At 51.5% G+C, this 14,233-nt stretch overlaps 1 protein-coding gene across 4 annotated transcripts in view; it reads left to right on the top strand.

The window, feature by feature from the left end:
• Positions 1–14,233, top strand: part of EPHA8 (EPH receptor A8) — a 133,565-nt gene that overhangs the window by 92,296 nt on the left and 27,036 nt on the right. For 2 of the 4 annotated variants that reach the window (XM_044996385.1, XM_044996383.1), the window contains exons 5-8: positions 5,740–6,075; positions 10,197–10,321; positions 10,509–10,670; positions 12,113–12,210. In XM_044996385.1, coding sequence (XP_044852320.1) covers positions 5,740–6,075; positions 10,197–10,321; positions 10,509–10,670; positions 12,113–12,210 — 721 coding nt within the window. Of the gene's footprint in view, positions 1–5,739; positions 6,076–10,196; positions 10,322–10,508; positions 10,672–11,180; positions 11,254–12,112; positions 12,211–14,233 lie in introns of those variants that run through there. The other 2 variants (XM_044996384.1, XM_044996386.1) reach the window with 2 other exon arrangements.

Below are 14,233 nucleotides of genomic sequence, written 5' to 3'. Positions count from 1 at the left end.
TCCAACTGGTGCGTCCCCAGCTTATAACTAAAATTCTTGTTAGTCATCCCTAAATGCATAACCTTACACTTTTCACTATTGTATTTCATCCTGTTACTAATACTCCAGTTTACAAGGTCATCCAAATCTCCCTGGAGGATATCCCGATCCTTTTCCGAATTGGCAATACCTCCCAACTTTGTGTCATCCGCAAACTTTATCAGCCCACTCCTACTCTTGGTTCCCAGGTCAGCGATAAATAGATTGAATAAAATCGGACCCAAAACCGAACCTTGAGGAACTCCACTGGTAACCCCCCTCCAACCCGACAGATCACCCTTCAATACGACCCTCTGCAGTCTGCCCTTTAACCAGCTCCTTATCCACCTCTGGATTTTCATTTCGATCCCCATCTTTTCCAATTTAACCAGTAATTCCTCATGCGGTACCGTATCAAACGCCTTACTGAAATCAAGATATAGTAGATCCACCGCATTTCCCTTGTCTAAAAAATCTGTTACCTAATTACCTAGGTCATCCCATTTTCACCCTTTTTAAATATTGGTACAACATTAGCTTTCTGCCAGTCTTGTGTAACTTCCCTGGTGTTCGAAGACTTACAGAAAATCAACATGATTGGTCCACCCAGCTCATCAGCCAGCTCTTTTAAAACTCTTGGTTGCAAGTTTTCCAGACCTGCTGCTGTAAAAATGTCAATGTTTAGTAGCTGCTGTTCAACATCCTTCTGAAACACTTGTGGAATAGAAAGAACGTTATCATATGATATGACTACAGCATTCCAGATACAGAAAAGAAATATTTATTGAATGTTTCTGTCTTTTCTCCATTATTATTGATAATTCTACCATTTCCATCTAGTAACGGACCAATACCTTTGTTAGGATTCTTTTTGTTCCTAATATACTTAAAAACTCTTTCCTGTTTCATTTTCCCTGACTCATACCCTAAAGTCTTTGCTTTTGTCTCCATTCATGTCAGGATAAGAAGTACTTTCCCACTCAGCTCATCCTGTCCCCTTTGCAATTCCAGTGCTGTCCAGGGAACGTTTGGATGTGATGAGGAGTCGCTGAAATGTCGCTGTGGAATGCAGGCGGTTTTCATTCAGATTCTGCATGTGACATATCAGCGAACAGCAGCCGCTGAAGCAGCGGTCACATCAAACCCATGGCATGGCAGGACAGGCTCCCCCAGAGAGGCAGCCGGATTGCTGAGTGGCCTTGGACAGTCTGTGACATGTTAGTGCTCAGATGGGTGCAAGGCAGGCATGGGGCTGGCTGATGATGGGCAAACACCCCACACTGCTTCATCTGCAGCCTGTGCCATGAGATGAAGTGATCCCTTGGGCTCTCCCAAGCGAAGCAACCCGAGGCTTGTCCAACCCGTGGCTGGGAAGCCACGCTAGTGGCAGCAGAGAATGGTGTGAGTTACTGAGTAGGGGGTGTGCTCTCCCTTCAACTAGGGCCTGGCAGGGGGGTGCTGTGGTGGCGGGTGGGTGACGGACTCTCTCCTCTGTGTCAATGCTGACCCTGGTGTTCCAATGTGCTGCCAGGGACTCCTGGATGGGAGGGAAAACAGAGGTTCTGCCTGAGACGTCTTGGCATCCCCCTAAACCAGTGAAGGGTCCGTGAGCACCTTCCCTGTAACAAACCAAATGAAGCTATTTAAGGGTGCATCCCATAGACCAGAGACACCAGGAAAGATCAGTGCACAGTGAAGAAACCCCTGGGCATCAGAAGAAGAAGATAAAGTGTGGTATAAATAACAGACTGGTCAACTACACCTCAACCTACTGTACATGGACAGCACGCCAAGCGCGTGCTTGGGGCAGCAGGCAGGCTGCCCTCGGCGGCATGTCTGTGGAGGGTCCGCTGGTCCCGCTGCTCCGGTGGACCTCCCGCAGGCACTGAAGCCACGGGACCAGCGGACCCTCCGCAGGCACGCCTGCGGGAAGTCCACTGGAACCGAGGGACGGGCGACCAGCAGAGCGCCCCCCGCGGCATGCCGCCGTGCTTGGGGCGGCGAAATGTCTAGAGCTGCCCCTGGACAGTTGAGTATGAAATCGACTGGAGGCACATTGTAAAGACAGATCACACGTCGGGTCAGGTCTAACTGTTGTTTAAATTGTATATTATTAAGCAAAGTGAGTTCATGCATATACCTATAGTTTTAATTCTTTCTCAGTGAAATATGGTTAAATTTGGTTATTGTGTAAAAGCAAATATATCACTTCTGTATACTACTTTGTTAATTAATATAATAGTACCTTATCAGGAATGCACAAAACTCGAGGGCTGGGCAAAAGACTATTCCATAGTCTGGTATCTTTCAAAACAGTAGGTTCCAAAATCTAGATGGAATGATTGGTTAAATTTCAAGATTCTCTGAATCTGGCTATCTGTTTGATTTGCAATGTGCACACATTGCTAAACTGTTTAATCAGACACAAAGAAAGTTAACAAACTAATTGCAGCAAGTGATATAAAGGCAAGGAAAAACCAGAGTGGTAAAGACATTATTTTTACTGCTTATGGGAGTTACATGGTAACTACCACAACCAACTCATTAGGAAACATTGAAGAAGGAAAATTGCGTGACCTCCATTAGTGATGAACAGCTAACAGGTATTGCCCTCAGTGTATAACAAAAACTGTGGCTAACCAGCAGTACGTTGAGTTATGTAGACAAATTCCCTTTAAGTACCAGTCATAATTCGGGTTGAGTGACATGGTATCTTAATGGAGATAATGTGTTGTTAAAATAACCTTGCTCAGTGCCTGGTTCCATGTACATTTCTTTTATAGTTTCACTGCCAATATTGGAGCCTGGCACAGGAATATTTAATAAATTGGTTACTGATCATTCAGTAGGTTATCTGGAAGACAGCATCTACAAGAAACAATCGGCTCTGTCAACTAGCAGTGTATCACGCAGCAATGCAAACCCGAAAAGCGCCTCACACAGCTTTCAGTGGTAGCTGTGTTAGTCTGTATCAGCAAAAAAAATGAGTCCTTGTGGCACCTTAGAGACTAACAAATTTATTTGAGCATAAGCTTTTGTGGTCTAAAACCCACTTCATCAGATGTATGAAGTAAAAAATGCAGGAGCGGGTATAAATAGGTTGCTTTACCAAGTGTTAGGTCAGTCTAACGAGATAAATCAATTAACAGCAGAATACCAAGGGAGGAAAAATAACTTTTGAAGTGGTAAGAGAGTGGCCCATTACAGACAGCTGACAAGAAGGTGCGAGTAACAGTAGGGAGAAATTAAGTTTAGGTTTTGTAATGACCCAACCACTCCCAGTCTTTATTCAGGCCTAATCTGATGCCAAAAGGACGCCTCTTTTTTTTTTTTGCTCACACAGCTTGTTATGCCAAGGATGCTTTTGGCATTTCAACTCGTGTGTGTGGTCACAATGGTTCTGCCCAGTATGAGACAGAGAAGCTGGCCACTTCTGTCTCCTGCTCAGGAAAACTTCCCAGCAGGTGCTAATCAGCAGGAAGGGTAACCTATAACATGGATGGACAGTACCGTGTAGTAACTAATTACAAGAAGTTTATATATAGAGGCCTCACTTGTAAAGTCACTACTCCACATTTCTGTTTTATCCCTCATGTACCTAGCACTGTGGGACACACGATAATAATGTCTATCCCAGTTTTCAAAATGAATCTATTATCCAAAGTGAGCACCAATGAAGTTAAAACTTACTTACCAGTTTTAATGTGCATATTAATCACTTTAAATTTAAAAACATTACTAGACAAAAACACACACATTCAGATTAGCAGGGACATGCACAAGGCAGAACAAGCCTTGACTAACCTTATTCACGATGGGGATCTTAAAATACTGATTTCCCACACCTGGACAGCGGTTGCATTTAAGGCTTTGTTTGTGTTACAAGGTATCTTACTTTTAGCTGTGTTAATTATCTGTTGCCACTTATGGAGTTTGTTAAAACACTTTAAATCACATATAAAGGCCCTCACCACTAATTCATACATTCATTTGGCAAAGGTGTCGCCTTGACAATAACAATTATCAAGGCAACAGGTGGGGGCCCTGCTAAATAATATATGATGGCTAGCATATAAATATACATCATATCAATAAAATGCATTATCTGCACCATACAGACGTATATTAGTATGCACTGAGCAGTAACATTCAGCACAAATATTGTAACAGCGATACAGCCCAAACCAACCTATACAGTAATCCTGTTCACATATGCTAAGTATCCCATAACTGCTTGCGTTTGCTGAAGTAAGCATTTGGCATAAATGGGTAGGAAACTTGTCAAAATCCAGAAACATCAATTCGTTCTATTTAGTACCAGCTAGGGAAGTACCTTCACGGACCAGTGCCTGGGATGCTAGTGTACAAAACAAGCGAAGGAAGGAACAGAATAGCAAGTTAGGGAACTGGGACAAACTTCTGGCTTAGACTGTAGCGACATGTAACTTGTAAAATCATCATATAAATAATACCAGCTGGGATGTGTGACTTGGGGAGTGCACCTTCTGCATGAGGTGAGTGCACCATCGCTGCATGAGGCTGCTCTTTGGAGACTGGTATTGTACAGAACCTCTTCCTGTACCAGATTAATAAACCTGACACATTGGTCATTTAGTCTCTTGAGTATTCGTCATAACAAACCAAAGTGTGGTCAAGTAATTGACTCTGCAATTTATCAACAATCCTATTCTAGTCAGGTTCTCACACTGCATGTCACCCTCATATCAGCCTGTATCTAGATTGTGTTATTTCCTTCCCCCGCCACACACACCCAGGGCATGGCACCCTCAGATCAGCCTGTATCTAGGTTGTGTTATTTCCTTCCCACCCCCCGCCACAACACCCAGGGCATGGCACCCTCAGATCAGCCTGTATCTAGGTTGTGTTATTTCCTTCCCACCCCTCCCCCACCCCCCGCCACACACACCCAGGGCATGGCACCCTCAGATCAGCCTGTATCTAGGTTGTGTTATTTCCTTCCCTCCCCTCCCCCACCCCCCCATCTCACACACCCAGGGCATGGCACCCTCAGATCAGCCTGTATCTAGGTTGTGTTATTTCCTTCCCTCCCCTCCCCCACCCCCCATCTCACACACCCAGGGCATGGCACCCTCAGATCAGCCTGTATCTAGGTTGTGTTATTTCCTTCCCACCCCTCCCCCACCCCCCGCCACACACACACCAGGGCATGGCACCCACAGCTCATCCCGTATCTAGGTTGTGTTATTTCCTTCCCTCCCCCCCCCCCCCCCCCCCCTCTCACACACCCAGGGCATGGCACCCTCAGATCAGCCTGTATCTAGGTTGTGTTATTTCCTTCCCACCCCTCCCCCACCCCCCGCCACACACACCCAGGGCATGGCACCCTCAGATCAGCCTGTATCTAGGTTGTGTTATTTCCTTCCCTCCCCCACCCCCCCCACCACACACACTCAGGGCATGGCACCCTCAGATCAGCCTGTATCTAGGTTGTGTTATTTCCTTCCCTCCCCTCCCCTCCCCCACCCCCCGCCACACACACCCAGGGCATGGCACCCTCAGATCAGCCTGTATCTAGGTTATTTTCCTCCCCCCACACACAGCCAGGGCATGTCAGTCACCCTTTAGTCAGTCAGTGTCACTCTGTTCTCTCCCTCGGATCACATCACCTTCCCGTGGGCTCTCCCCCCCCCCCGAGCACAGCACCCCACTAATCTGGATGAATCTCTGCTTCCTTTCCAGGGCCCCCCTCTGCTCCTGTGAACCTGGTCTCCAGTGTGAATGGCACCTCGGTGACACTGGAGTGGGCTCCACCCCTGGACAAGGGGGGGCGAACTGATATCATGTACAACGTGGTCTGCAGGCACTGCACGTGGGACCTGGGCCAGTGCGAGGCGTGCGGCAGTGGGATCCGCTATGTTCCCCAGCAGATGAGCCTGGGGCAGGCTGCCCTCACTGTGGCCAACCTCATGGCCCACATGAACTACTCCTTCTGGGTGGAGGCTGTCAATGGCGTGTCCCACCTCAGCCTGGAGCCCAAGAGATTTGCTGTTGTCAACATCACCACGAACCAGGCAGGTAGGAGGAGCAGATACCCCCAGGAGGCTCGGCCCATGGCAACTGATGTGAACACTCCCCGCTGGGCCCAGCTGGACCTTCTCACAAGAGGGGTCAGCGTTTGCCGAAAGGCCCCCCGAGGGATCTGAGTCTGCCCTGGCTTTCTCTATGCTCAGAAGGGGAATTAGCCACGGTCACTGTGTGTGGGGAGCCTGTGACAAATGCTGGCTTGTCATGGTGACCATGGTAGCTCCCAGACAGGCTTCTGTGAGAAATGGCCCTTGTCTCCTCAGCCGGGGTGGCAGCGGCGCTGGGGAGACGGGGCTGCCTGGAGCTCACTGCTGAGCCGCCGTCTGCAGACGCACGCTTTGAGCGAGGAATTAATCTTCTTCAGTTCGCTTTCAGCCCGTCACATTCTGCTTCGTCGCCAGGTCCCCAGCACCCTGGCCGTTCCGCTGTGGCCTCACGCTGGGCTGCTCCATTTCCACAGGAGGCCAGGGGTGCACCGGACATTTGTTTATTGACAAGGAAACTAAGTGGAGCATGAACCCCTAGGCCTACTCCTCACCTCCCTTCCCAAAGGGCCATGCAAAAGTTCATGCTCTGTCTAGTGCTCCTTTCCCATCTCACACAAGGGCCAGCAGCTGGCAGGTGCCTGTTGTTTGCTTGGGAAAGTCTCTCTCATGCATATCTTGTCTTTTCCAATCCCTTGCTGAGAAACAGCCTCTTTCCCCAGGAAGCAGTTCCCCACTTCAGCTCAGAGCAGGACCCTGGGGCCCCTCTCCAGTGCAGGGACCGGCATTTCCAGCTGTGCTCCCCAGCTGCAAACAAGCCCAGGGAGTGTTACGTGATGAGGAGCCTCAGGGCTTGCCTACGCTTACAGCACTGCTGAAGTGCGTGGTGGAGACACTCCCTATGCTGACAGAGAGCTCCCATCAGCACAGGTACTCCACCTCCCCCAGAGAAGCCCTCCCATCTACATAGCTGCGGGGCTAGATCAGTACAACTACGTCATTCAGAGATCCACACCCCTGATTAACGTAGTGATACGGATGTAAGTGGGTAGGGTAAACCAGGGCTCATTCTGCTCTCATGTACAAGTGTCAATTGGGAATAACTCCAGAGAAGTCAAGGGAGTTGCCTGGGTCAGCTCATAATAAGGGAGAGGGGAACAAGGCCTTTTATTGCAAACTGTTTCCTGCAGCTGCCCAGGCTCCCAGCTGATCCCCCTCAGAGGACATCCCCCCTTTCCCTAACCCTCCTGCCGGCCCCGCCCCAGCATTATCACACCGATGCTCAGGGGACGGGCACTAAATGCCCGCAATGGCTTGTTACATAGACAGATGTTGAATGCTCCCTAGTTAGCTTTTCTCGTAGAACAGGTGCAGCTGGGAGCAGCAGAAACAGGCCGGTTGGAAAGAACAGAGGTTTAGCCGTGTGGCTGGAGGTGTTTAAAGGGATGCTGCAATGTAAAAGAGGCACCAGCCTGCAAAGCGGAGAGACGTGCTCAGTGCGATAGTCAATGATCATTCTCAGTCATCCCGACAGCTCCACCACTCAGAGCAGCACTCCGGAGAGGGGCCAGATGGGGACTGTGCCGGATAGACCATACTCCCTGGATTGGCTCGGCCCAGTCAATCAATCCTTGCCTAGCTCTCCGGGGAATCTCACCAATCCCTGGAGTTCAGGGGTGCCAGGGATTGCTGTGGAGTGCGGAGCCTCAGTGCTCTGCCCATGGGGATTGCTTTGACTACCGTTCCCTTCTGTTGTGCCCAGCAGGGCTTCCTGGGGCTGGGCCACCTTCCCCATGGTCTGTGTCTTCGCTAGGGATTCTGACCTTGCATCACTTCCAGTTAGTTAATATGGTCACACGGGCCAGTCTGGACGCTCCCTGAATGTTTGTTCTGGGTCAGCGTTCCCCAGGGCCTGTCTACACACAGTTTGTGCTGCTTTAACTATACTGTGATCTAACCCAATCCAGTGGTAGCGGTACAAAAGCTGGGAGTTCATCATAGAATCTCAGGGTTGGAAGGGACCTCAGGAGGTATCTAGTCCAACCCCCTGCTCAAAGCAGGACCAAACCCAACTAAATCATCCCATGAGTTGGGCAGCTCATAGGCTGATCCCTGGGGTCAACCTCATGGCCAGGAAGAAACATGTGGGGAATGTCCCTAGGAGCTTTGACAAAGGCATGAGCTGCACAGACTCATTCTTTGTGTGTGCATTAGCGCAAGAGGCACCAAACAGCCCAGTCGAAACATGCACTTTACTGCACCACAGCAAACTGGCTAGTTGAGGCCCCACCCGGGACTGACCTCCATGAGCTACGGTGAGGTGAAAACGACAGTGCTTTGTCTCCACGGGAATAGCACAGCCAGTGCTACCTGGAGTTACCCGTTCAATGCCCAGACACAACAGGCCCCATCTTCGCCTGTAGTCTGCCTCCAGCAGGGGCTTTAGAAATGGCAAGACCCTTTCCCTGTAATGAACCAGCCAATCGTGCAATGCTAGAGGTGGGTGAGCCATCCCTGCCTGCCCCCCAGAGCCTGTGTGGTTACAGTGTTAATGCTGATCAGCACGCAGTTCTCTGGCCTTTTATCTGTCTGCTGAAAGGCTGGAATCCCGCAGGCAGAGCCAGGCAGGGTGAGGAGGTTTCCCTTTGTTTGGTCTCAGTTCCCTGGCCTTTGCAGTGATGCCATGGGACAGTGCTTCCCGGGGACACAGGCCATAAGGCGGCCAGACCTCTCAGGTAACCAGTGTTATGATGCATCCTGGTCCATAGCTAAACCACTAATGCAGCTCCCCTGCAGCTGCACACCACAGCACTGAGGGGGGTGTGTGTGTGTGTGTAATGTTACTGCTCACCCTCCCCCACCCGTAAAACTGGAATAGTCCATTATGACTACTCCCACCTGGCACACCAACGGGGCATTCCATTATTGCTGCCCCGAAAAACAGAATATTCGATTGCTACCCACCCATCCACCCAACAAAACAATGGGGTGGTCCATTATTGTTGCCCCCCACCAACTGAAAAAATGGAATATCCCATTCTCGCTCTTCCACCCACCCAGCATAACAAGGGTAGAACATTATCATTGGCCCCATGCACCCGCCGTAACACATCGTCTCTGGATCACCACGTGTGAGCCCCTCTTCGGGGAGAGGATTTCTGCAAGCAGGGGGCCCTGCAATCTAGCTGGCAAAGGCACAGCAAGGTCCGGTGTCTGGAAGCTGAAGCTAGATACATTCAACGTGGAAATGGGTTAATTAACCCCTGGAACAGCTTGCCTAGGGATGTGGTGGATTCTCTGTCATTTGGGGTCTTTAAATCGAGAGTGGACATCTCTTATCTCAGTGCTCGGGGCTGGATGCAGGATCCCTAGGTGGGGGTCTCTGGCCTGGGCTATGCACGTCAGACTGGATGATCAGAACGGTCCAGCCACCCACCATGACACTGGAGTCCTTCACTGGTGCGCTCTCCCTCTGTGACAGTGTCATGTTCCATTGTGCCTCCCGGCATCCATCCACAGCGATGGAGTGAAACGATAGGCAGCCGCAGTGAGTGTGCCCAGGGCCCGAGGATGCCAGCTGTGCCGATGAGGGGCTCTTCCTGCCACTGGCACATAGCCTGGCCTGGCCGATGATTAGCTAGACAGACTTGAAAAGGAAATCAATCACTCTGAGCCCAGCTGGGCTTGTCTGCACTCTGGTGCCATGGCCTGGGCTGGCAAGGGTGTAACTGGGGCCCATTGACCAGAAAGGTTTGTGAATCTGCTCTACCTTTGTGAATCCAAAACAGAGAGAGCAGCGCCCATGGCCTGGGACAGCAGGAGGTTGCTGTCCCTCCTCACTAGGGAGTAGAATGGAGTTCTGGGACAGATTGTGCTTAAATGTGGGGGAGTCTGACGAGTCAGTGCTGTGCCGGGGCCCCAGGCAACTGGACAGCAAGGTCCTGCTCTCAGGGAGGGTGCTAGACAGCTGGGCTGCTCTCTGGGCGTTTGCCTCGGGACCCCAAGATTGGGGCAATGGCTGAACTCTGAACAGGCTCCAGAGATCCAGGGATTCCCAGTCTGCAGCATGGCTCACTCTGTCCCTGGAGACAAGTCCAGTTTCTGACGTTCTGTCATCTGCATTCTCAGCCCCATCCCAGGTGGTGGTGCTTCGCCAGGAGAACACGGGTCAGAACAGCGTCACGCTGCTGTGGCATGAGCCGGACCAACCCAACGGCATCATCCTGGAGTACGAAGTCAAGTACTACGAGAAGGTAACAGCGATTTACTGGTCCAGCCCCCGCAGCCTGGCCAGGGTGCATTAAGCCGGGGTTATAGCTTAGGCTGTAGTTTGCATGATGTAATTACTGTTACCAGCCAGACACATCGAGAGGGTTACTGCCAGGCCCCTCCCCAGTCCCTGCACTGTCTCAGTGAGATCTTTGCCTTGCTATCCAACAGGACAAGGAAATGCAGAGTTACTCCACGCTAAAATCCAAAGGCACAAGTGCGACTGTCTCTGGGCTCAAGCCTGCAACCCGCTACATCTTCCAGGTTCGGGCCCGGACCTCTGCTGGCTGTGGGAGGTTCAGCCAGATGGTGGAGGTGGAGACCGGGAAAGCAAGTGAGTGCATGAGAGGATGAGGATGGGGAGAGAGCGGACGTGTGTGCGTGGGCACGAGGGTTTAAGTGCAGCACCCAGACGCACAGCACTTGGTCACTGGGCTGTTTGCCTTGGACTTCAGCCGGAGCGGGATCCACCGCACAGTCAGTGGGAGGCTGAAGGGGGAGGAGTAAGCGAATGGGGAGGTGAGGGCAGAGTCAGAAGGGAGCGGTGGTTCTGCTGTCCTGGAAGCCAGGCTGGGAGTGCCAGGCACTGATGTTGGTGCAGCAGCTGGCATCTGGATGGAGGGGTTTGCTTGAGGGATTATGAGCAGCTGGAAATGGATAATGGCACATGATAGTGTAAGTGGATGTGAGATGGGGAGGGAAAGCTGGGGGTGGGGGCAATTTGAAATCTTGGGCCTGGGACACTACACTGCATACTAGGAGAAGGGCAGAAGAGACCTCCTTGGGTCTGCCTTCCCTGCAGAGCTAGCCCACCATCCGCACACAAACTCCTCTGACCTGCAGGTGGCCACTGACACATCTCCAGAATACAGGACTTCCCCCCGTCCATCGCCTGCATCCACCTGCCCATCTGTGTGGGTCCACCCCTGGCTGCATCACTGTGCACGGAGATGCCACCTCCACCTCTGTTCCCACCAGTGTCCTCCTGCATCCAGTTTCCTCCTCTCTCCTCTCGTTTTCCCTGGACAAAGGCATGTGTGGTGCTGCGTCCCTCCCAGACAGGGCCACTGCTCCACAAAACGAGGACTGTCTGGCTGCAAACCGAACAAGTGGTCTCCCGCAGTGCGATTGCTCTTTGCAGTGAGGATGCAGGTGAAATCACTGCGGTGTGACACTCCTCCAGGGCGTTCCCACAATCCTGCCCTGTGCCCAGAAGGACAGACACGTTCTCCCACAATGCACTGGGAAAGACTCACAGAGCGTCCCAACTGACTGCAGCACAAAGAAGCACAGGACATGCCCCCAGAAATCCTAGCGACCCAGTGAGGACATGGGAACCCTGGCAGGGTTTTGCAGTGCTTGCTGCTCCCGGCAGGAATTGCCGAGTCGCTGTGGGGGGATGAGTGACACTGCGACCATCAGACAGAGGGAACAATTCTCCCAGGGCTCCTTGCGCCTTGAGAAGCGCCATTGCAATGATTAGCGCAAGGAAGTGGCAGCCAGCATTACCGGGTTCTGCACTCACCTCTGCCATGGGTTTGCTGTGCCACACTGGCCGGTCCAGCTCCATGCCTCAGTTTCCCCATCTGTAAGGAGATCCCTGCACTGGGGGACAGGAAGATTAATTCCTTTCCCATCAAGATCCTCAGTGGAAGGTCTAGCGATGGGACAGTGTGTTACATATTATGGAACGTAGGTTTACAGAGGGTGGGTTAGTGGGTGCCTCACACCAAGCACATGCGCCTTGAGTTCCCCTTCTGTGATGTTTCTCTTCCATAGCTCTCAGGTACGACACCATGACGATAATCTGGATCTGCCTGACCCTGATAACTGGCCTTGTAATCCTGCTGGTGGTTCTGATCTGCAAGAAGAGGTAGGAGACCCGCGACGGTCACTGCATGCTGAACTCAAAGACACTTCATGTTGGCTCCCCCTAGAGCTGGGGCAAGAGACTGCGTTTGCGCCACACCTGGGGATTCTGTTCCGTCTGCCTGACAGGGAGTGGAGCGTCGTTGAGAGCAGGGGTGGTGGAGACAGAATGGCAGGGAGCAGGAAGCAAACCAAGGCAACGTTCTAAGACAACATTTCTCAAATGCAGCCACCGTGGCCACCAGGAGTGTTTCTTGCAGCCACAGCCTCCTGTGCAGTGATTGGAGGGGGCAGTGGCAAAGCATTCATCCCTTCCCCAGGGCCACCAATAGGGGTTGGGCCCTGCCCCCTCTGGAGCCACAAACAGCAGAGGAGCAGGCAGCCAGTGTGAGTTCCCCCCTTTCCCAGGGGTAGTGGGGCTTGGGCTTCTGGCTTCTGCCCTAGGGCATTGGGTGGCAGGCTCCGGCCATGGGGTTTCGGGTTCCAGGCGCAGGGCTTCGTGCGCCATTCCCCAGCCACAGGGCTTTGGGCTCTGGCCCCAGGCTCACCCCCCCCCATCACCCATGGCCCCCGCTGCCTTCCCCAGCCCTCCATTGCCCCTGGACCCCGCTGCTTGCCTACCCACCTGTCCATTCAGAGCTTAATTTGTCCCCAGGCTTGCCGGGGCTAAGTCTGCTGTGAAAAGCGATATTAACAAACCTACAAATGTCAGCTTTCACAGGAGCACACTTACTTAGCTAGCAAGTCTTAAACAGCAACCAAAAACCCAAAAGAAACAACAACAACAAAGAGACGAATGTACAAAGGACCTTATTTTGTTTCTATTCTGTTTAGGTCCAGTAAAGAATAGAGACAACTGTACTTTTTTTTATTATTGAGTCTGAAGAAAACTCTGCATAGATAAATTACAATGATTTGGACATGGATATGTGTATATATTTTTTTTTACTAAAGTTAATTAAGTATTTTAGGAAAAATTGTCAGAGCAGCCACCAGCAAGAGTTGGTGGCCAGAGTCTAAGTCCACCAAAAAATGTCTTGGGAGAACCCCCGCGCTAAGAGACTAGAGTGGTCCTGGGGAGAGTTAGCTCAGATAGACAAGAGCAGGGCTCCTGGTCACCTCAGCAGCGTGACGCAGGAGAAGGGGGACCTGGAGCTGATCTGCAATAGGCCTGTTGGGAAAGCAGTAGTCTGGTAGCACCTTGCTAGTACCGTGTTTTAGGGTATGTCTACACTACGGGATTATTCCGATTTTACAGAAACCGGTATTTGGAAACAGATTGTATAAAGTGGAGTGTACACCCTAAGCACATTCATTCGGCGGTGTGCGTCCATGTACCGAGGCTAGCGTCGATTTCCGGAGCGTTGCACTGTGGGTAGCTATCCCATAGTTCCCGCAGTCTTCCCTGCCCATTGGAATTCTGGGTTGAGATCACAATGCATGATGGGGCAAAAACAGTGTCGCGGGTGATTCTGGGTAAATGTTGTCAGTCAATCCTCCCTCCATGAAAGCAACGGCAGACAATCATTTCACGCCCTTTTTCCCTGGATTGCCCTGGCAGACGCCATAGCATGGCAACCATGGAGCCCGTTTAGCCTTTTGTCACTGTCACCGTATGTCTACTGGATGCTGCTGATAGACACGGTACTGCAGTGCTACACAGCAGCATTCACTTGCCTTTGCAAGTTAGCAGAGACAGTTACCAGCCCTATTGCACCGTCTGCTGCTTTGGAAATTGACGATGATGGTTACCAGTCCTATTGTACCGTCTGCTGCTGTCATGGGTACTCCTGGCTGGCCTCGCTGAGGTCGGCCAGGGGCGCATGGACAAAAATGGGAATGACTCCCCAGGTCATTCCCTTCTTTACGTTTTGTCTAAAGGTAGAGTCAGTCCCGCCTAGAATATCAGGCAAGCCTACTAAAGAACCAGAGAGGACAGCTGTTCCAGGTCAGAGCCCCAGACACCCCGCAGAAATGATGAGCTGCATGCCATTCTAGGGGGTGCCCCTGCAACAACCCCACCCACT

This window comes from Mauremys mutica, chromosome 21 (assembly GCF_020497125.1).
Source record: "Mauremys mutica isolate MM-2020 ecotype Southern chromosome 21, ASM2049712v1, whole genome shotgun sequence".
NCBI lineage: Eukaryota > Metazoa > Chordata > Testudines > Geoemydidae > Mauremys > Mauremys mutica.
Note: the sequence above shows the minus strand (reverse complement) of the source record. Positions and strands in the feature narration are given on the sequence as shown.